The sequence below is a fragment of the Pollicipes pollicipes genome, unplaced genomic scaffold, assembly GCF_011947565.3.
Source record: "Pollicipes pollicipes isolate AB1234 unplaced genomic scaffold, Ppol_2.1 Scaffold_6052;HRSCAF=7182_pilon_pilon_pilon, whole genome shotgun sequence".
Lineage (NCBI taxonomy): Eukaryota > Metazoa > Arthropoda > Thecostraca > Pollicipedomorpha > Pollicipedidae > Pollicipes > Pollicipes pollicipes.
In genome coordinates, this window is record NW_023596805.1 from 16,779,392 (window position 1) to 16,802,092 (window position 22,701).

At 66.0% G+C, this 22,701-nt stretch overlaps 1 protein-coding gene across 1 annotated transcript in view; it reads right to left on the reverse strand.

Moving 5' to 3' along the window:
• Positions 1 to 22,701, reverse strand: part of Dora (zinc finger SWIM domain-containing dorado) — a 55,277-nt gene that overhangs the window by 28,697 nt on the left and 3,879 nt on the right. Inside the window, exons 2-3 of the mRNA XM_037227993.1 lie at positions 20,073 to 20,196; positions 17,904 to 18,037 (exon numbers count right to left, since the gene is read on the reverse strand). Coding sequence (XP_037083888.1) covers positions 17,904 to 18,037; positions 20,073 to 20,134 — 196 coding nt within the window. The 5' untranslated portion in view covers positions 20,135 to 20,196. The remainder of the gene's footprint in view (positions 1 to 17,903; positions 18,038 to 20,072; positions 20,197 to 22,701) is intronic.

Genomic DNA, 22,701 nt, shown 5'->3' on the forward strand with positions numbered 1-22,701 from the left:
TGAAGCCTTCTGTTCCATGTCCTATGCGTCTGGGAATAGATGGCACCGTTTCGGGAGGTTTTCCTGCACGGCACGGAAACCAGCACCACACGAAGCGGGCAGGCGACAATGGGAGCTGGTCGGAGCGCAATCCGGGACACGGCGCCGGCGGAGGCCGCTACGCAGCGTGAGCGCCGGCGCGTGAGCCGACCCGCTGCCGCCGCCCGGCGCCGACCGTCGGCCGGTCGGCCCGTCAGCGGTGTCGGTTCGTCGGGGGCAGCCGCTCGGTGATAGAGTGTCGCAGCCGGCAGAGCGGCCGGCCGAGCTGGTCGCCAGCGGTCACCACCATCTGTGGCCCGGTCTAACGAGCGGTCCGCAGGCGCCGCCGGCGGCCGCCGGGCCCGGCTGTGGCAGCCCGCCGCCGACCCGGCCGCAGCACCGGTGACGGGGAGCGTGGCGCAGTGGCCGTCTGGCGTGGTGCTTTGGGACTACGCAAGCAATTCGTCTTTGGAGTGTTTGCCTTCATGCATCTGCCTACCACCACAGCCATTGACTAAAAATCTGCAATCGCTGGAAAGCTCAGGTGCCTCCCATCCCTCTTCCCGTCGTATGAAGCGTCAGCCCTAGTTGTGACGTTCCCGTGCAAGGCCCATCCCCGGTGAGCACCAGGCCGACAGCGGCGGTGCAGCCCCGGTGACGCGGCCGCCAGCAGACCATGCCGAGCGGGAGGGTACCGGCGGCGCCAGCGTACCGAGCAGCGCGCTGCTGCCGCCGTCGTGAGCGGCGAGAGCAGCTGCTGAGTCCCTGGCCACCACCGCTGACCCCTCCAGCGACGCCGATCTGCCGAGCGGACGGCCACGCCGTGCTGCCGATCGCTGGCATCCCCGCCACGGGCGATACCACGTCGGGACGCGGCGGTGCGGAGCACCCGCCGGCCTGCCGCGCCGCCACCAGCTGATGGGGGCCGGCGGCGGCGGGCCGGCGCGCATGCGCGGCCGTCGCCGTGACCCGGCCACGACCGGCGCCGGCGGACCGCGGCCGAGCCGAGCCGAGCCGGGCCGGGCCGGGCCGCGGCACAACGGGGCGGGCGAGCCGGCCGCCGCTGGTCGCGGCCGACCCGTGAGGTACAAACCTCCCGGCCGATCGACCCTGAGCGACCCTGAGGCACGGACTGCGGCCGACCTGACGTACGCGAACGCTCCTGCGGTGGTCGGCCCGAGGACGTGCCGCTGACCGACTGCAGTCTGTGGTGACACGGGTCAATGGAAACTGGAAGCCGTTCGTCTGACCCGCTTCCGGAAATCGATCTGGTTGATTTAGCCGGCAGAGCAGACGCGCGCCGAAAATAGGTGGCCGCGCTCGCCGTCCGACCTAGTCATCTGTTGCACACGAGTGACTCCGCTGCCGGAGTTTCCCCGCGGCCGCCGGCCACGCGCCCTTTGTCTGGCGTGGTCGGTGACGTCACCCATCATGACGTCACCGGCCGGTACGTATTTCCGGGCGGCCGCACCACGCGCCGCCGCAGCACAGCTGCAGTCGGCACTGGCTGCGAGAGGGCCTGCCCACCTGGGCGGGGGCGCCGGCGCGCCGCAAACGCCGCCGTTGCGGGAGTCCGCCCCGTCGGACCGGAGTCGACGCCGGTGTGGGAGACCATCGCCGTGGAGCACGTCACCGGCGGCGGGCCGTCGACGGTGCTGCCAGCGACTCGTACCACGTGCGCTCGGCCGACCGGCGCCGGCGTCGGACGCGGCTGGCGGGCTCCAGCTCCGGCGGCGTTGCCCCAACAGCCGCTCCTCCCGTCAACACCGCCCCACGCTGTTGACACTGCGCGGCGTGAGCTGCTGCCAGCGCACGCCGATAGTGACCGATCATAGTGATCAATACTTCATGAACACTTAAATTAAATAACGATGTAAAAATGAAAATCAATAAAAACTAATAATACATAAATAACAAATGCATAATTATAATATAAAAAATGGGGTCGGGGCGGTGCTTCGGCGGTCGGTGGGCACCGACACAGCTGGGCCATCCGGGCCCGGTCCGCACACAAACACCCCACATGTTCCACGCGGGCCGCCCATCATCCGGCGAGCCTCTAATCACTGGCCCATCTATTGCGTGCGTCGCCGCCCGTGTTCGGTCGCACGTCCCGGGCGGGCCCGCGGAGCGTCGGCGGCGCCGGGGGCGGGGCCGCCGGTCGGCCGCGGCCCTGAGCGCCGCCGCCGCCGCCGCCGCCGGCCCGGTGCGCAGGCACGCACAGTGATCGCCGCCGCCGGGCCACGCCCGCTCCGTCGGCAAATGGGTCACGTGGTGCCGCCGGCCGGCGCTAAACGGGGACACGTGACGACGCGCCGGTGCGGCCGGCCGGCTGGCTTCGGTACCTGAGGACGGCGCGGGTCGGCCCGGCCGCAGCACGGACCAGACCAGCACGTGTGCCCAGCAGACACTGGACACCGCCAGCGGCACGCGATGGCCCACGACATACGTGACGGGACGACAGAAACACGCGTAGAAGAAAGGTCCGCCAAACTGCTGGCTAAGTTAGGCAGCCAATCCAACGGGCTGCTTAATTCGCTTCGCACAATAGCGGAAAACTCATTAACATATTTCAGCCAACATCAAGCGCATCGCGAAAACCCATTGTATGGCTGAGTGCATCCGTGGAGGCCCGGCAAAAGCCAACGCGAACACGCCAACCGCGAGTTACTGCGGTGTTACGCTACACTCGCCGCTCGGCCCGCGGACTCCACAGTCGCTGAACAGGGCAGGGCAGGGCAGGGCAGGGCAGGGCAGGGCAGGGCAGCTGGCGGCCCCGCTCCGCCACATGGGGCCAAATCCGGCCGACCCGCCCGCGGCGGCAGAAGTAAAAGTGCGTAGGGCGGCCAAGCGGCCACGACGGGCGCGGAGGAGGCACCGCGCAGAGGCGGAGCCAGGGGCGCAGTCACGCATCCCCACTTGACAGGCGCTCGGGTGAATGCACCTTTTCCTTGAACGAAGAAAAGCGGACGCGGGCTGGCGCCGGGATAAGTGGGTCACACGTGGGGTCGGCGCCCGCCCGCTGCCTGCGCTGGCTCCGCCTCTGTCGTGGACAAGGCCGAGCTGCGGGCGGCAGCGCGGCGACGCAGGCCGCGGCTCGCACGCCGCTCCGCTGCACCGCACGCTGGCCCGCCCGCAGGCCGAACAACGCAACAAGCCGGAGCCACACGCACACCGGGCTGACCCACCCAACCCGACAACGGCGAACGAGAGACGCGTGGAACAGACGGCAAGTCGCCAGGATCGACGGCCAATACGTACCAGACCCGAGGCATATGAGCCAACGTCCCAAGATGTAGGTGATTTTTCGAACGCCAATTCTTCCCAAGGATCACCACGCGTTTACCATAGATTCCCAGATTTGTGGTGGGGGATGGCTACCAACCCCGGTCCCCTGCGCCGGAGCCCGCGCCGAAGACCGCCGCTGGGGGCGCCGACGTCAACGCGTCGGCGCCGTCGCCGACCGCTGACGACCGGCGGCAGGCAATATAGGGAGCATCGAGCGGCGCCTCTCCTCACCCCCCCCCCCCCCCCGCCCGCGCCCTCCCACCGCGAGCGAGCTATTTACCGCGGCGCCGGCCTCCAAAGCCGCTTTAATTAGGCGGCCGACGCTTTGCAGGAGTCCCGGCCGGCGTGTCAGGGGTGTGTGGACGGGGAGGGGCGCTCGGTGTGCGGAGCGGTGAGCACGGCCAATGCCGACCACGGGCGCCAGCTGTCCCTCCCGCCCACCGGCCGGAGTGTCAGGGGGATGTGGACGGGGAGGGGCGCCCGGTGTGCGGAGCGGTGAGCACGGCCAATGCCGACCACGGGCACCAGCTGTCCCCCCGCCCACCGGCCGGCGTGTCAGGGGGATGTGGACGGGGAGGGGCGCCCGGTGTGCGGAGCGGTGAGCACGGCCAATGCCGACCGCGGGCGCCAGCTGTCCCCCCGCCCACCGGCCGGCGGCGGCTGCGGCGGCAGGGGAGCATTACTCAGAGCCGGACAGCCGAGCTCCTGCACGCAGCAAAGTGGATGGGTTCGCACGTGCGCTGTTGAGCGCCGGCGCTTCCCGGCTGGGGATCGGCCGCTGAGCGTCGGCGCTTCTCGGCTGGGGATCGGCCGCTGAGCGTCGGCGCTTCTCGGCTGGGGATCGGCCGCTGAGCGCCGGCGCTTCCCGGCTGGGGATCGGCCGCTGGGCGCCGGCGCTTCTGGGCTGGGGATCGGCCGGTCTCGGCGCACCGGCCAGCGGCGCCGCTGCAGCGCTCGCCGGCGTCAGCGGCTGCACGCTGGCTTGCCCTAAGCGCAGAGCCTGGAGAGCACGCCTCCCCGCCACCCGACGACGCGTGCGGCCGTACAGTCAGTGTCACCACAAATACGAACCGCAAGAATGATTGCAATGAGACGTTAAGCACCAGTGGGACCGGCAGACGTGGTAGAAAGCTATCAACATAGCAGGAAGTCGTAAAATGGAACAATGAGCAGTTCGAAGAACCGATCCCCCCTGACCGCACGTAACGGCCCGGCAATGTCACCCTCTAGCCAGGATCACCTCAGCGTTGCCAGACTGGAGGAGCCGGCTGCCTGCTCTCCTTTCCGCTGCCGACCGAGGCGCAGCCCACCTTGGTGACCTCTCACCGCCCGGTATGGGGCAGGCCGCTAGTGGGTCCCGAAGATCGAGCGGCGGCGGCGGCGGCGGCGGCGGCGGTGCCGGACAGCGGTACACCGGCTTACCGGCGCCGAGCGGCGGCGACCGCCAGGCCGGGATTTCCACGCGGCCGTCTCGTCCGGTCGGCCACGGCGCCCAACGGCCGCCCGGAGGACCTGGTGCATTTCCACCGAGCCGTGTGGCCAGCACTGGACCAGCCGCCGGACGTCTACCGCGGAGGAGGACAGCGAACATTACTGAACGGCCGCGCCGTTCCACTGGCCCGACGGGCACGGCGGCGGCGGTCAGCTCTCTCCTCCACCGCGACCGCTTCCGCGTGCTGCTCCTCCCCGGCCTGGCCGGTGCTAACTGACGGCAGCGGCTCTGACGGCAGCGGCTCCGACGGCAGCGGCTCCGACGGCAGCGGCCAGGACGGCAGCGGCTCCGACGGCAGCGGCCAGGACGGCAGTGGCTTCGACAGCAGCGGCCAGGACGGCGGCCACGTCGAGATCCGATGCGGGCCAAATGGCGTCACTGTGCCCCCCCCCCCCCCACACACACACACAACACGTAACATCTAACGAGATGTATGGGGCACACGCAGGGTCATCTGTCTGCCGGTATGGTCTGTCGGCCGGGCTGTCATTTATCTTTCATATCGGGAGAGGAGGCCTGCGCTGGGAGCGGGCCTCTCGCGCGCAGAGATCGCTAACGCTGGCGCCAGCCAGCGGCAACGGCAGGCGACCTCCCCCCCCCCCCCCTCCCCGTCCCCGTCCCCGTCCCCGTCCCCGTCCTCGTCCTCGTCCTCGTCCTCGTCCCCGTCCTCGTCCTCGTCCTCGTCCTCGTCCTCGTCCCCGTCCCCGTCCCCGTCTCCGTCCCCGTCCCTGTCCCCAGGCCCCCACGCCCGAGTCCTGGACATGGGATATATTCGCGACCGCAGAACTATTTCTGACTGAATATAAGATGGCACCGCCGGCTCTGGGACATACGCGCGTAATCCGGTTAGTTTCGGTGGCCGGGCACGGCTAATGACGGTGGCAGGCCTCCGCGGCCGCATGCTCCCGAGGGTCATTAAACTGGCCGGGAAGGGGGGGGGGGGGAGGAGAGGGCCACCAGCGCACATTTGGCGTTGACTGACAGCCACGCCGGACTTTCACACCATCACGCCGTCGAGCCGCGCTTGAAAGCCGCCCCGATTCCCGCTCCATTAGGTCCGGCCGACCGTCGTCCGGGCCGGGCCGCAGCCACGTGACGGGGGCGACCACGGCTGAAGGCGTACCAGCCGTGCTGCCAGACGGCCGGGGGAGGGGGGGGGGACACAGCAGGGGCAGCGGTGGGGAACGCTTCCGGTGCGTCGCCCACGCTGCGCCGCCCCCCGCTGCTGTGACGGGCCGCGTGAGCGGAGAGGACGGCGAGCGTGACCGGTCGCCGCTGAGCCCCGAGCGGTCTCAATATAGCCGGCACGGCCAGCCGAACTGGGCCCAGCCCTCCAAGCATTCCGGCCATGCCACCGCGCCCGCTCACCAGCCAGTCGGTCGGCGGTGAGGCGGCCCCGCGCCCCCACCTCGGCGTACAGCGCCGGCGAACCCGCGCAGCACGGCAGCCGCCCCCTGACCCTGGCAGTGAAGCAGACCGGCCGGCGCAGCCGACCAGTTAGCACGGCCGGCCGGGCCAGCCTCTGCGCAGCCGACGGACGCGGTAGCCGGCGATGTGCAGAGCTCCCCGCAGTCTACTGTCGCCCCCATCCGCGCGTGCAGAGGAATCGGCGCGCGCTCCACCCACCCCGCAGCGTAAACAAACCAGCGTCGAGGCGAGCGGGCGGGCCGCCGCCGCCCCGGCCGCGGCTCCGGCCTCGGCTCCGGCCCCGCCTGACCTGCGCGCCTCTGGAGCCGGGTCGCAGCGCGCCGCGGGCGGTCCGCGGCCGCCTCCCGGCGCCGTAAACACGGCTCGCGCCGCGCGCCCATCTCCCGCCGGCGCGCCGCGTTGGTCGCGCCGAGCGCCGCTAAGGTCGAGGTTCGCGGCGCCGGCGGCCGGCCGGCGGCCCTTGCGGCCGCGAGTTGAACGCTCGAAATACGACTGGCGGCGGGGGCATTGCACCGGCGCCGGCGCCGCGGCGGCCCGGCTGGCCGGCCGGCTCGGTCTGTGGGGAAACGGCGCCGGCCGGACGGCGCGCCTCCCCTCGCCGCCGGCCGGCCAGGTGCTGGCCTGGTGTCAACGACACGCCGCCTGCGCCGGGCCCGGTGTGTGTGTGTGTGTGTGGGTATACAGGGACGCGGGCCATCTTGTCGCCGGCGGGGCGCCGGCAGCCGCGGCGACGGGGGGCCGCCTCCCCGCCGACGGCCGCAGAGGACAGCGACGTCGGCCAGAGGGCCGGGCGAGGCAGGCGGCACGCGCCGCTCAGTACCCCTGGGGCCGGGGTCGGCGAACTCCAATATGCACCGGTCGCAGGGCATCGCCCAGGCCGTCGCATACTCAGGCGGGCATGCAGTTACATGTGCCTGCCTCTGGCACTCACTACACACAGGCGTCACGCACGCTACTGACATGACAGCGATGGTCCCCTGGGAAGTGGGGGGGGGGGGGGGGTGGGGACGATCGCCGCTCACCGACTCGAGAGAGTAAGAGAGGAGCCAATGCGGTCGCGAGCCGTTGCACAACGGGCCAATTGCGCAGTCCGCTATGTAAATCCTTTTGTATGGCCATCGAATCAACTCTGAGCTGCCCAGCTCGAAATCTGATTTGGCCGCCGCTGACACCGGGTCTGGAGTACGACAACCCCAGAGGATCACCGAAGCGGCGCCGAGGTGTGATGCTCCCCCCCCCCCGCCCCCTCCCAACCATCGGCAGTCGTGTTCTAGGACGCACCATATACACATGAGACGTGCCCGGCTGCCTGAACAGCCCGGGCCGGACCAGAGGTCAGACGCCGGGCCGGACGAGAGCGGTCGCTCGCTCGCTATACACACATCGTTCCCGGAGCTGACCTCCCGGCCAGCCGCAGGGTGCCGACAACCGACCGGCAGCCCGGCCCCGGCCGCCACCGCCGCCGGCGCCGGCCCAGGCCGGCACATGTAGTCAGCCAGGGCGTCGCCGTTCCGTCCGGAAGTGGCGAGCCGTCGCTCGGGCGTCACCTCTTGACCCGGCACCGCTCGGACGTGACCTCTGGCGGGGTCGGCACACCGGCCCCGTCCGGCCGCGACCTTGACGCCGCCGATCAACGGCCGTGGGGGGGGGGGGGGAGAAGCCAGGCGTCCGAGCCGTCTGGCCGCGACCCGTAGCACCGACACCAGCCAGCGGCGGCCGGGGGGGGGGGGGTCTTTGTGCTCGATAGGCACCGGAGGTTGCACCAGACGGCGGTGAAAAGAACGGCCAGGAAATTGGAGATCGCGGAGAGGGACCTGCGGGCGAGGACAGGCATGCCGGAGAGAGCAGAACAAAACCCGACAGCGGTCGACGGTGGCTGCCCACCAGCAGCAGATCTCCCCAAAGCGGGGACAGAAGTGACGCGCCCCAGACGCCGGCACGCCTGCAGTTTGGCTCACGCGGAGGGCGCCGGGCGCCAGCTGCAGCCAGACCAGCGCGGCGTCTGGTCGGATGTTTGTCGCACCAGCGCAGAAATAACGCCGGACGCAGTGACGGGTGTACGCCGCGTCACCCGTCACCACGCCGCTGTGAGACGGCCGACGGTACCAACAGACGGGCCCAGCAACCGACAGACGGGCGGGCGCACAGCAGGCTTGGATGGCGCTGCCGCCCTACGACTGAGTGAACATTCCGCGCGGCACACAGTGTGTCGTTGGATGCACTAAAACCGCTGGGCCTGTGCCTTCCGTTGCCTGCCACGGGCTCAACTGCGCCCCTCTCCACCAGAGATGTGCTGAACACCACCGCACTGCGAGATGGTGGGAGGGGAGGGGGAGGGGCTGACCGGAGAAAGGGAAACCCTCAGTGGCGGCCGGCTCAATGGGCGCTGGGCCCATCCTCCCAGCGGCGGAAGCACGGCACTTCCGGTCCGGCGTGACCGCAGAGCGCAGCACGCGACGAAAGCGTAACGGCCGGCCACACGCGCGGCCAGGCCCAGCGTGGCCGGCACCGGCGCCGCGTCCACAGCAGGCCGCCCGTTGGCGACGGCAGCCGACGGAGCCGGCGGCGCCGCTGCCGGGCCGACACAGCCGTGCCGCGTCCGGCGCCGGCCCGTGTTCACGCACGCGTCACGCTGGCGGCAGGCTGGTGACGTGGCGGCAGGGCGTGGTCTGGGCCGTCGGCACTCCGCCGCTGGTCCCGGACCCCGCACGCGTCACGACACCGGCGCCTGTGACCCGCCAGAGGACGGCGAGCGGCCGCAAACGGAGGTATCAGGCGGAGCGCGGCTGCACATGGGACGCCGCCATCACCACCGAGACTGGACCGGCCGCTTTTCCGGCGGCAGGGCAGTGTGAGCCTTTGTTCCGATTGCAGGCTGCACCAGCGGCCGGGCTAACATCCAGGCGGGTCGCTATTTTCCGGCATCTCAGCAGCGTTAGTACGAGAACCCAGCGCGGTACGGGTTTGGCGGTCCTGGCGTCCAGTGAGTGGCGTCAGCGCGACGGCGAGCCAGCTCCGCCGACTGAGCTGCACCTGGGCCCACCGAACCGGCGTCCAGTGAGTGGCGTCAGCGCGACAGCGAGCCAGCTCCGCCAACTGAGCTGCACCTGGGCCCACCGAACCGGCGTCCAGTGAGTGGCGCCAGCGCGACGGCGAGCCAACTCCGCCGACTGAGCTGCACCTGGGCCCACCGAGCCGGCGTCCAGTGAGTGGTGTCAGCGCGACGGCGAGCCAACTCCGCCGACTGAGCTGCACCTGGGCCCACCGAACCGTCGACAACTGACAGGCCACTGCATCCTCTTAAAGCACTGCTGGATAACAACAACGAACTCTATTATGTTTTATCTATCATCTGTTTACCTGGCCATGAGTTATCTGGATGATCTGTTGACACGAGTGACTGCAGTCCATCGGCGGCGCCATGCTTCGTTGGCTGGTATGAGGAGGTGAGACGGGGGTAGCCACGTTCGAGCCCTGGTCTCGAGATCACCTCGACGCGTCACCAATCCCCCCCAGGCGTCCGCATTCCCTTCACACCGGGGGACCGGCGCTGTGTGGCAATCAGCAGGCGTCCCACAATCCAGCGCCGATACCGCCTCCGCCCCGCGGCTTATCCCGAGCCTCCAGAGTGCTGGCTCGAGAGCACTTCCCCAGTCCCTGTAAGTGCCCGACACGCACCAAGTCCGCGTCGGACGGTGAAGTCGCCGTCGCGAGCCAGCCCCGGCCCCGGTCCTGCGGTGATTGCCAGCGAGTACGCCCGGCCCCAGCGGCTATTCGCCGCGCGTGACGCGCCCCGCACGAGCCGACTTTTATTGATGGCCGGAGCCGGCTCTCCTGGCCTGCGCGGCCATCTGGCGGCTGCCGTATCACTCCGCGCCCGCATCATCCCGGCGGCCACTCTAACCTGCCCGCCATGCCAGTCACGACGCAGACCGATCCCGTTCTGCACTGCGGTCACGAACTACCACTGTGCGGGCATCGTAACCGCCATAAACTGGCGGCGCCGTCCGAGAGATGGGGCCGTGGCGCGGCGCCGCACGCCAGGCTAGCTCGGCCGCCCGCTCACGGTGCAGGAACGGCCGGCTTCGGGCCGGTCAACACTTGACAGACCTGCGGCCGCGAGCCCTGGCACACGCGCGCGGCGTGGAGGCCATGCGAGCCGCCGTCAGATGCCCCCGTCTCAGGAGGGATTCGGCCCCTTGAAAGCGTGGAGGACGCTGGCGCACAGACAAAAAGCCACTGACCGAGTCTCCAAGCTCGCGCATTTCCTGACGTCACGGTTTGGCGTGTCAGTCAGCTGACCACTGCTGTTGGCTGCGTATGAAGTCTGATTCCGAGTACAGCCAGCCACAGCCCTGGCTGGGTGCTTCTCACGTGAACACCATGCCAGACTGGAACCGGTACCGCGGCGGACGCACACGCAGGCGCCGCGTTCTCCACCAGCCGGCAGCTGAGGGGAGCGGTCACCCGGAGCCGTGGATCGCCGCAGCCGACGGCCGCCGGTCCCATTGTCACTGGGACTTAACGACGCACCCAGCTGCCGAGGCTGGAATTCTGAGTCGACGGCCAACAGCCGAACACCAGTGCGGTGCTGACCGGTGACAGATCGAGGGTGGCCCGAGGGCGGCGACCCGGCCCGCGGACCCGCACAGGAGAGGCCGGCGCCGACCGTGCACCGCTCGCCGACCTCCCACCGGGCCGCGGCCCAGCCTCGGCGACGCTCCACGGCTCCGGCCGTCGAGCCGGCGGCGCCGGTCACGGCACAAAGCCGCCACCCGGCGGGCGAGACCACCGCGTCGGCCGCGGCCCGGCCGCCGGCCGTCCAAAATTATCCTAACTGTGCGGCGCGGCGGCCTCCGCGCGACCCCTGACCCGCCGTCCGGGGCCAGCGGCCCGGGCGGCGGCGGGTCGGCGTCCCCTGGACGGCGCTGGACGCGCACGCCGGCCTCGAGATCCGGCCATGGCATGACATGGGAGCTCGTAGGTCAGGGTACTCGGCGCACGCGCGGGCCCGCACTTCAGAGCCGCTACAATCTAGTGTTGACTGAAGCCATGCCACAAGCGTCCATCAACACGCCTGTCACGATGGCTGAGCTATTACAGCTTAACGAACCCGGCAGGGACGCATGGCCGCGCACTGGATCGGCCACTCAATGCACTCTGCCTGACATCGCCTAGACGTAGAACAGGGGCCGGGCGGCGGCAGGAGGCCGCGGTTCGTGCTTCGCGTAGAAGCTCAGCATCAGCCCTGCAGTGTCAGCGTCAGCAGCTGACTTGACAACAGGCCCTGACCACCTTTCCCGACGGTCCTCCGCGCGGCCAGCTCCAGCAGCGCCCGAGCCACATCAATCAGCGCTGTAATGCACGCGGAGCTCATCGGGCACCCGCTTCCCACAGTTGATCACGCACCTGGCGCCCCAGCGAGGCGCGCCATTAGGCAGGGCGACAGGCCGGCTGCCGTCTACCGGCGCCGCCATCGACCGCCGCCGCCGCCGCCGCCGCCGACCCCGATCGAACCTCGACCGCGCCAGCCCGCGGCGGGCCCAATCAGACGCTCTGTGCAGCGCGGCGGGGGCGGCGGTGTGAGCACGCGTGCCGCCTCCGCACCGCCCCAGTCTACATACGTACCGACACACGCACACACACGCACACACACAGGCAGCCCCGCGGCAGTGGCGGCGGTCGTCAGGCGGGGTGGATCGATCTATCAGCGGCGCCGGCGCCCGCCGACGGCACGCTTTATTAATCGCACGCCGCCGCTTAGGCCAGCTCATGCACGCTAATGGGCGGCCGACGAGCGGCGGCGCGGCGCGGCGCGGCGCGGCCTGTCCGGCGCGCGGGCCACGCACGCCAGCTCGAGCCCCGGAACGCGGATGTGGCGCGCACGGCGCACTGGCAGCGGCGTGAAACACAGCCCGGTATGCGAGTCTGAACACTGCCGCCGCTCCGAGTAATGGCTCGGCTGAAATACAGCCGGCCGTTCGGTGTTTATGGCATGTCAGTGGTGGTGATCGGTTCTAGTTCAAGACAGACGAGTCAACTAAGCCTTCCACTGCCCATAAGCCACGAAGGTGCCACGCTGATGATCACTGTGAAACCAAGTTGCCGTACCTATTCCACGATCATAATTATGCATCTGGGACGCGTGTGTAGCTCCAGACACATACGTTATGAAATGAGGACGGCTCACCTGAGTCGGACTACCCTTCAATCAGAATGGAGCGACGCCGCGAAGGACGCCATGATGACGGCTTCCGACTGCCGCACTGAGTCGTGGGACTGCTGTCAGAGTCGGCCGTGGCCCTGAGCCTATCCTCCGAGCCGTCCCCACCGCCGGCTACCGCTCTCACGCTCGCCATCCCAGCCGACACCCGACAAATCGAGCCATCACACTGCGGGCGAGGGACGACGACCCCAGGACGCAGAGGAACAGTGACGCTAATACCGTACACTTACACCCCCCCATCCCCTCCCACACTCAAGAAGAACGCAGACAACCTGCGGGCCTGTGACAGGTAATGGATCGGGCCACAGGCCGGAACGGCGCGAGCGGCGTCTCTCTCACCCCGGACCGGCCGGTGGCGGCCGGCGCCAGGCGGCCAGGCAGCTCCAGCCCGCGTCTCGCCACGCCACACAGCACGGTTAGGGCCGAGGCGTACGCAGATGCCGTGATGGCGGCCCGTCGGCGCCAGCGGCAGTCGGCGACGGGTGGAGAGGCTGCTGATGCGGTAGACGCGGGAGAGCCGCCCGGCACGCAGCACAGAACGCACGGAGCCGCAGAAGGCACCGCGGCTCGGCTGACCCGACGGGCGCGGGAGAGCCGCCCGGCAAGCAGCACACGCACCACAGACAGACCAAACAGCGGAGCCGTAGGAGTCGCCGCGGCTCCGCTAACCAGACCAGCGCCGGTCGCTAGCGCGCTCCTCGCCGGCCGAGCAGCCGGGGCGGGAAGGCTGCCGACGGGGCCGACCGTACGCCAGGCACGTAGGCAGCCGCTACTAACCCCAGAATACTGACGTGCGGCCCACCGGATGGGCTGCGTCCGGCTCTCTGACGCGAAACGGCGCTGCCCCGGGCTCGGCGATCGAAGGCGCATGTGAACTTCTGCCCCCCCCCCCGCGCGCCCCGCCCCTCCCCTCCTCCTCCCACAGCGCCATACGACGTGACACTACCTCCAACCCGATAGAGCAACAGCCTAACGTGACAAAAGTACTAGCCCACAAAGCTTCCAGCCCACGCGACTAGACCACAAGGTCCTCGCAACCCACCCGACTTAACTAACCCGCAGGATTATCCGCCCGCTGCATTTGTCCCCCTTCCCCTCCCCCGCACCTCTAGCAACACCGCGCGATCAAAACAGCTCCAAATCCACAGCCCCCGAGAGCGGCTTCCGCCGCATCGAGCAGTTGGGCGGCGCACCGACCGGGCGCGTCCCGGGAGGGGGGGGGGGGGCGTAGCACGTCACCGGCCGCCCGCCCCAGGGAGCGCCAGCACACCGGCCGGGGCGCGCGTGGGACGCGCCGCCACACGTGGCACGCCGCCCTGGCCGCGCCTGCCGCGCTGGACGGCCACGTGGGACACCGCGCCGCCCAGAACTCGATGCCCACGCCCGTCTGCCGACTGCACGTGGGACCACGAGGCGCTGCGAAAGCTGCGCGCGTGGCGCCCAGCTTGGCGCCAGCATGGCGCCCAGCATGGCGCCCATGGCGCCACTCCCAGGCGCCCACAAAGCACACGCTGACGAAACGGCCGGCGCAGGGCCCTCGCTCCCCACGAGGAAAAACCAAACGCAGCGCCATCGATGAGGCCGTTCACGGACTGCCCCGGCCTGCATGGATTCGGCGAATGCCTCAGGCCGGCCGGGCCGGGCCGCTGGCGGCTCTGCTGACGAGGGGCGAGCCCCGCCCGGCCGGCCCGGCCCGGCCTGTTAGCGCGGCTCGAGCGGAGCGCGCGGGGGCAGCGAGGCCCGTCGGCGGGACGACCGCAGCGTCCGGCTGCCACGCTGGCTGCCGCGCCCGCACCGCAAATACTGCTGATCGGTGACACGGTCTGGAGTTCGGCGCTCAACTTGACGCCAAGAGTTCGGCCGGAAATGATCTGCAGAATAGGCATGAGTAGTGTTGAAATGTGTTGCAGGGGCTGTTCGACTCCCCAGTTACCTAACAAAGCGTGAGGGCTATAGGCCTTTCAGGGGGACCGAAATGACGAAGGGGCCAACATGCCGCATATGCCCGCTTCAAGTAAACAACCCATAACTTGCTCCGAGGTGAAATAAAGGCAGCAATGACACCGTTGGCAGACCGTGTAACAACTTTCAAACACGAAAGACACGCCAGGTGCGTCAGGTGCTGTGTTCCACATCTGTCCACCATGACCTCCGGCCGGAGCTGGTTCGCGTCAACTGTCACTTGCCACGGCACGCCCGATAGCCCGGCGCGATCTCCCGCGGGCATTCCGGACACCGGTTGCCATGGAGCCGGCCGCGGGCGGAGGCGCGCCAGAAAAGTGGCGGGACTGGGGCGTGACCAGCACGGGGGCCACAACAGGTAGAACGCTCACAAAATCAGCTGAGACCATGCCACCGATGAGTGCTGTCAGATAAGCGCCACCATGGTATTCTTAAACAATGGTCACATTTAAAAGTCATTTGCGGTAATTTGGAAAATGGTACCATGGGGAAGTGTGCTAACAACGCTTAGCGATAACCTCCAGGCGCGGCATCTCTGTGGCGTCATGCACCATCGGTGGTCAGACCATTTTCACCGGCGGAACTCGCAAACACGCACATGCATCGGGCATGTTGCGCAGCACCAATGGAGCCTCCATGGGCACGGAACGGCACATCCGGCCGCGAAACGCCCTCGCTGGCGAAACCCCAGCGGAAAACGGCCGCTCTGTTTGAGCCCGGCCGCCGGCCGCGCGGCCGCCGTCAGCTCCACGGGCAAACACAAGGCTGCCGGCGACAAGCCTCCCCCGCCGCCCCCGTCATCCGCGCTGACGCGGCGGGCGGCGGGCCGCGCGCCGCCCGCCGGACGTCCCCGCCAGGCCGGCCGGCCGCCAACGGAGCGAACACACAGACGGCACGCGCCGCACCGCGCCGCCGGCCGGACCTTACACAACAGCCGGGACGGCCCCACCGTGTCATCGCCGGCGGCCGGCGGCGGCCGGTCGGCGTCACCGACGCCCAGCGGCTCTCCGCGCTGCAAACCGGTTATTGCTCAAAGGCACGGCGGCAGCGGCGGCGGCGGCGGCGGCAGCGACCAGCGGGCGGGATATCGCCGCCTTTGTGTGACCCCCCCCCCCCCCCCCCCCAGCGCGCGACGACTCGCATCTGTATTCCGATCCACGCACTCGGCCGGCCGCGCCGTGCGTGTCGCCGCTCCCGAATTACCGCAGCCGAGCGCCCTCCGTGCGGGCGGCGGCGGCGGCGGCGGCGGGGCCCCTAGTGGAGCGCCCCGCCGGGGAGGGAGCGTCCTCCGGCGGGACGGGCGGCGTCCAGCAGCCGGTCTGTCGGCATCAGGCGCTGCGCCGAGTCACACGAGCCCCCGGCACGCCACATGCATACCACGGTGCACCTCTCTGGCCCACAGCTGACGTCGCCCTGTCCGGCGGACACCTCCCACCGTTCTGTGCAAAGGAAACTCGGCGCCGCCCTGTCCCCCGGCACAACGGTCCGTCCGTCCGGCGGCGCTCCTGACGCTGCCCCCTCTCCGGCGGAGGCGTGTCCCGCCGTGCCGACCGTGTGAGCACGCGCACCGTGCCGTGCTGCGCGCCAGCCGCGCCGTCCCGTCCCGACGGAGCCCCAGCCGCCGGCGAGCCGTCGCAGGGCGCGCCGTGCCGCGCGTGCAGAGACCCCGCTCCAGCTGCGGCCCTCCCGTGTTGTCCTAACGGAGCCGTCCGGCGGGAGCGCGGTCGTCCGACGGGACGCCGGCGGCAGCCTGCCTGGACACCGCGGGACGCCGGCCCGCCCGCGCTCTCCGCCGCCTAAGAACTCACTTGTCGCTTTGTTCACACATCGCACATGCCCACGTCACAGTAAGTCATCCACTTCCGACTAGGACCGTTGGCGTGTGACGTATCACCCGTGACGTCACGGGTGGCCCGGTCACTCTGGCCGCGAGGGGCTTGTCTCGGGCTTGATCAGCAGCGGCCGGCCGCGGGCTCCGACGTCCTTGCCCGGCCCGCCTGTAGGCCGCAGCTCGGGCGCCGCGTAGCCAGCTGGACACTGGACGTGGTGCGGGCGCGTGTTCCCTTCCCCTCCTCCCCGTCCTGCCCAGCTGTCGCCACTCCGCCGCCGCGGTCGCCGCCAGCGCCACCGCCGGATTACCGACGCCGACGGCAGGCAGGAGCGGCCGGAGCCGCCGGCACGTGACAAGGCTGGCCGGCCGGAGCTGAGGCCAGCGCCGATAACCGGTCGGCCGCGCCGCCGCCCTTAGCTTAGGGTCGACCGATGAACGGTCGGCGCGGCCGTTACAGCCGACTCCTTTGACGCTGGGCGCCGCTCCAAGGCTTGCAGCTCATGTGCGCACCGAGCCATCCAGCAAGCGCTTGACATTCATTTGATGATAACGAGGTTTCTCTGCCGTTTTGGGGCCCGTCATACCGCAACCAGAACGACCCGCCGCAGTCCCCAAGTCGTCATCACAACTGTACTGAGCGTGGACTGCCACACACAGCGATAACACCTCGGCCTTTTAAGCGTATATCCCCCGAAACTGCCTCATGTCAATTGCACCACAAAGGTTATCCCCCAGCCGACCCCGCCACGGGGAGAGACACATGGAAGGAGCCATATGAAGAGCTTGAATTGCATGCCCATGTTAATTATGCATTCACAGCGGACACGCGGTCCCTGGGATGCACAAACACAGAAGCAGGCCGTTCACAGCTACAAGGGTCAGCGAGGGCGGCTGATGTTAAGCGGCCCGACGCGAGGCAGAGGGAGTCGGTCAGCGGGAGTCGGACGGCGCCGGGGTCACTCCCGCCAACACGACAGCGCCGGAGGTCACGGCTGCCCACACAACGGCCCGTCACCATCACTCCTCCTATGGAGATTAGGACACGGCGAAACCGGCCAGCAAACGCGGAGGCAAGATACGCGGTGGCGGAGCGAAGACAGCTGGGGAAAACATAGCGACCAACGAAGAGGCTTGTCCAGAACGAATGAGTAACGCATAAGCTGAAGGCAGGCCCGGCATGGGCTGGGAAGGGACGGACACCTCCTTCCGACACAGGTAGACCATCGAATTCAAAGACAGCCTGCGCGGCTAACAAAAACAGAGCCCCCCCCCCCCCCCCCCCCCCCCCCCCCCCTGGAGCCACCGTTTCATCGACAATTGCCACGCTCTATGAGAGGACGGCGCTCAAACAACGCCAAAACGTGACTGCCGCGGATGGCGACGGAGGCACAGGCAGCCCGTCAGCTGACCAGGGAGACGGCTCTAACCAGGGTCAACACTCCTACCACAAGACCTTTGTACCGGGTTCGGTTCCCTCGCCAGCGGACGACGCTAATATCCTTACGCGCCACATACGCAGGACAAACGCAATGTGTGACCGCATGTATGTGCGTCTTCCTGTCGAAGCTTGTTGGCGTTGCGTGCCTCGCCTGACCAAAACACGCAGGTGAGAGCGGCCGGGCCGGTCGGCGGGCGCCGCGGCGGAGCCCGCCACTGACCTTCGTCCTTGCTGGAGTAGAAGGAGGAGACGGCGGCGGGGGCTCGGCTCACGGCCGGCCGCTTCCAGCCGCGCCAGTTGGTGCAGATCGACTCCTGCTCAGAGATCCAGGAGCACAGGCTGTCCTCCTCGAACCTGCCGCCGAGGCCGGGGTCAAGGCCACATGAAACACATCAGCACATGCTGTCCTCCTCGAACCTGCCGCCGAGGCCGGGGTCAAGGCCACATGGAACATATCAGCACAGGCTGTCCTCCTTGAACCTGCCGCCGAGGCCGGGGTCAAGGCCACATGAAACACAACAGCACAGGCTGTCCTCGAACCTGCCGCCGATCCCGGGGTCGAGGTCACATGAAACACAACAGCACAGGCTGTCCTCCTCGAACCTGCGCCAAGGCCCGGGTCAAGGTTACAGGAAACAGCAGCACAGGCTGTCCTCGGACCTGCCGCGCGGCGGGGCAGCAATAGCGACAGCAGCGGCAGCGTGTCAGCGCCACACTATACAGAGCCGGAGCGCTCCAGCGCGGGACGCTTCCTCAAATACATCGCATCCTGTGACCTTGAAGCTTGAGCGCGGGCGCCATGAGAACCGCGTCACATCGCGACGGCCTCTAACAAAAGAGCATCGCCAAACGTGTGGACGATGGTTCGATGACAAACTTGGTTCATTACGACCGTGAGAAAGGTCCGAGACGAGGCCCGCTGAACTTTTACGTGAGAGTGTGGGGCCCAGACACAGGATCAGAGCGCTGGCCGACCGACCAACGCGCTGACCGACCGCCCAACGCGCTGGCCGGCCGACTCGAGCGCTGGCCGACCGAACAGGCGCTGGCCGACAGACCAAAGTACTGACCAGCCGAGCGCACGCTCTCATATCTCGAAGCCAGTACCACTCAGACGCTTTTGTGGGGTTGACGGCAGTTGGTGGACACCCATTGGTGGAATTTTCAATAAAACTAGGCATTTCACAACAGTTCGTTCACATATCCACCAACTTACCGAAAGTGAACAGCACTGCACGCGCAGATACATGAGGAAACGCCGGTAAACACGGTGTTCATCAAAACTGAGTTTCCTAGGTTCTTTAACTTTTTTAACTGTGTTGCCGTCGACCCCTCCCCCATCGGAACGACGCTGACCAGGTCAGGGTCGTGGCCGCCGAACGCAGCCTCCGAGGCCGCCCCGGCCGGCCACCGACAACACGGCTGACGTCACCAGCTCAGGCAGGCCAGCACGCGCCCAACTCCACCGAGGCTGGCCCGTCACGCTGGAGGCCTGGCTGGGCGGGCGGGAGGGAGGGAGGGGGAGGGGGGGGGGGCGAGGGAGGGGCAAGATCGTCGGAACGCGTTCGCGCACGTGAAGAAGCCATTGGTCCCAGCACGTGACGAGGACTGATCCAGGCAGAAGCCGGCCGGCAATGGCTAACTAACGGGCGTAAGGGGCAGGGCACCGGCGGCATACACACATCAAGGGCTTCCTTACCGCGGAAATGACGGGGAAAACTTACAAATTATAACGGAAATTAAAAAACGCCGACGAAACCCACCAGGCAACGTCACCAGCATACAGGGCTGGAAACACGACGTGCTGAGCGGTGGTGAGCCCGAACACATTGCCGACTTTGGTGGGTTAACACGCATCGCTTGCAAGCTTTTTGGAAACGTTGGGACCGAGCCATCACTACAGACAGCTTATATCTAACCAGATGATAACTGTCCTGTGGGTCATTCGCTCGAACAGCTAATAGCTCATAAACTGCTGGCGGCGTTAATATGCAAACTACGTGAGCTGTCGAACTAATATAGGCGGCGAGATGCCCCAGGCATCACGTTACCTTTAATGCTGTGAAGAACAGCAGAACAATGCACAAAAATACAACGGAGGCACAACACAAAAGATACAATGTACCAAGCGCAGTCGCTACTGACACAAGTGGCCGCAAACATCATTTGGTATGCTGGTCGTTCTTCACGCACACTTCTGCCGTCAACGGTACGCTATCCAAATTATTTCGCACGTTCACACAAAATGCGCTTGGCTCAGGCAACAGCAGTTTGCAGGTAACTCGCAGCCACTCCCGGCTGCGCCCACAGTTTTCCGAGCCACAAGACGGACCGACTCGCGTAGCGGTCGCACACCACGATTACCAAGGACTGACGCCCGAGGCCTCACCTGTCCGAATCTTCAAATGATAATTGGTCCGCCTCCCCATTGTGGGCCTCCCAGTCGATCATGGGCCGGCCAGCAGCGGTCACCGATCAGCAGGTCAACAGTGGCGGCCGGCCAGGGTCAGCCGCTGAAACAGCCCGCCGGCACAGGTCAGCAACTGGCCGCCGACAAACGCGTACGCACGCACGCACGCACGCACGCACGCACGCACGCACGCACGCACGCACGCGCGCACGCACGCACGCACGCACGCACGCACGCACGCACGCACGCACGCACGCACACGCGCGCACGCACACGCACGCACCCACACCCACACATACGTAGGCAGGTGAAATGCAGGCATACGTGCAGACTGGTAACTGCTGGCCATGGAACAACAGGTTGGCTACAACTAGTGCCCCCCGCAAAAACCCCCGTTATCGCCCGGCAGGCCCGGCGTAGCGCCGCTGGTGTGCTGAGGACGGTAAGGGTCAGACGCCAGTCGGCGCGCCGGCTGGCGTCTGCCATGCCCCCCCCCCCCCCTCCCGAGTCCACATTACCCCCCCCCCCCCCCGAGTGCTGACATTTTAGCGCGCTTACACCACCGAAAAGATATGTCGTCACACAAACATTACAACACGAACACCTGCGACGCTATGGGGAATGCCAGACCGTCACTCCACTGGACCCAGAATCGGTGGACGGCCCGTGTACGGCATTGGGTGGGACAATACTGCCACGTCTGAAGTAATCTCTGTTCTCAGACTATACCGGTCAATGCTTTTAAAGCCGTCACCACGCCACTCATAGCACACGATTTCATCAGCCGTGGAGAGCCCAGTGACCGCGGGTCATCATGACAGTTTGAAAATCATAATGTGGGGGGGGGGGGGGAGCGTTTAAATGTCATCCCGGCTGTGTAAGCCGCGCATGATTTCCTGGACAGCGGCCTCACTTGGATTTCTTCACACAATGTCATCTACTATTGCAGTTCTGGTGGGTCTGGTGACCTGAGACGGAGCACCAAATTCATAGTTCACACAATGTCATCAACTATTGCAGTTCTGGTGGATCTGGTGACCTGAGACGGAGCACCAAACGCAGAGTTCAGGCAGGTGGCTACACGGTTGCACTACAGCCGTCCTCTCAAAACCAGGAGACAGTACGCCCGGCTTTCGAAAAGCTTTACAAATCGAGATACGTCGTACGATTTCATCAGTCATTTTCAGCCTTGTGATTTCTAGTCAGCGATGTGGCCTTCAAATGCGCGGTTAAACACGAGAACGCACTCCTGCTGTCGGCGATCTTATAAACTAGACGTGAAACGTTGCAGCCTTGACCATGGTAATATCACTACCGTTGTGCCATCGTAGTGGTCTTCGATTAACAGACCTGTGAACTCATCTGATCGCGGCAAGGTACCTGCAAATTTGAACCAACAAAAGGAGCCACGGGCGGCTGACCCCGCTTTTACTTACTCGGAGTCACTTATGTTGTTTGTGAGTTGGGTAAATCATGGAGAGATAAACGTCATTAATTTTTCCCCTCTCCTCTCCAATCAATTTAGAACAAGTAAAAGAACACGCCATGAATCAGACACGATCACACACAATCAGACGCAATCAAACCGTGATTTCAGAGTGATTCATTTGCAATCAGTCAATTACAAATGCAATCAGTGACTGTAGTTGTACAGCGAATGTCTACAAATATCGCTACGCCTTTTTGACCAGTCTTAAACCCATACCCTCGTTATGCGCTGCTCACACTTCCCTAAAACCCCTCGCCTATTGTTATGCTACGTACACCGTAACATTACAGAAAAAGTAATTGTCGTTTAGTTCCTGGTTCAGCTAGAGGGGCGAAACAAGAAAGAGCATGTTGCTTTTTATATCAGTAAGCCGACGGTATATGCATTCCACACATTTTGCTTGAATCTTGAAGATCTTAACAAGACTTGCTCACAAACCTGATCCTAACGTCATGCTGCCCAACCCCACCCACCCGAGCTACTCTTCGATCACGCGAAATCAAAACCCTCCATTGCTCTATAGTTAATTAAACGTACGGACCGTCCCTCATTTCATAGTTTCAAGTTCTACGTAAGTCGTTCAGTGCATTTGCAAGCAAAATTATTCCCATGGGTAAGACAGCAGTAGAGCTTTATTTCTCGGACAAAACCCAGGAGAATGGAAAGGTTGATATTTCGGCAACATATCTTTACAGAAACAATAGCAGAAGTACAATTACTGTAAATATAAACACATTTGTATCTACATCCTCCTGTTTCTTTCTCCGAGAAATAAGGCTATTACTACGCTCCCATCTATGTTTCAAGTTCTGCTAGCAGTGTTTCTTCCCAACTCTCTCAGTGCGCGTACTGTATCGAGCAATAGTTCGGCAGATCGATTGTGGGATTGTGCATCGCATATGTGAGAAGACACATTATTGATATATTGAGAAATGCCACCTTATAGGTACAACCAAAGGCTTAAATCACTCCTTTACATGCCAATCCGCGGCTTACCTAACACACTGCATTCTCCCGCATCTGACAATTATTCTACAACGTGGTACGTTAGTTGTCTGGATGAATGTTGCCTGGACGAATTAGCATCCAAGACGTCGAATGCAATTTTGCTTATGTGCA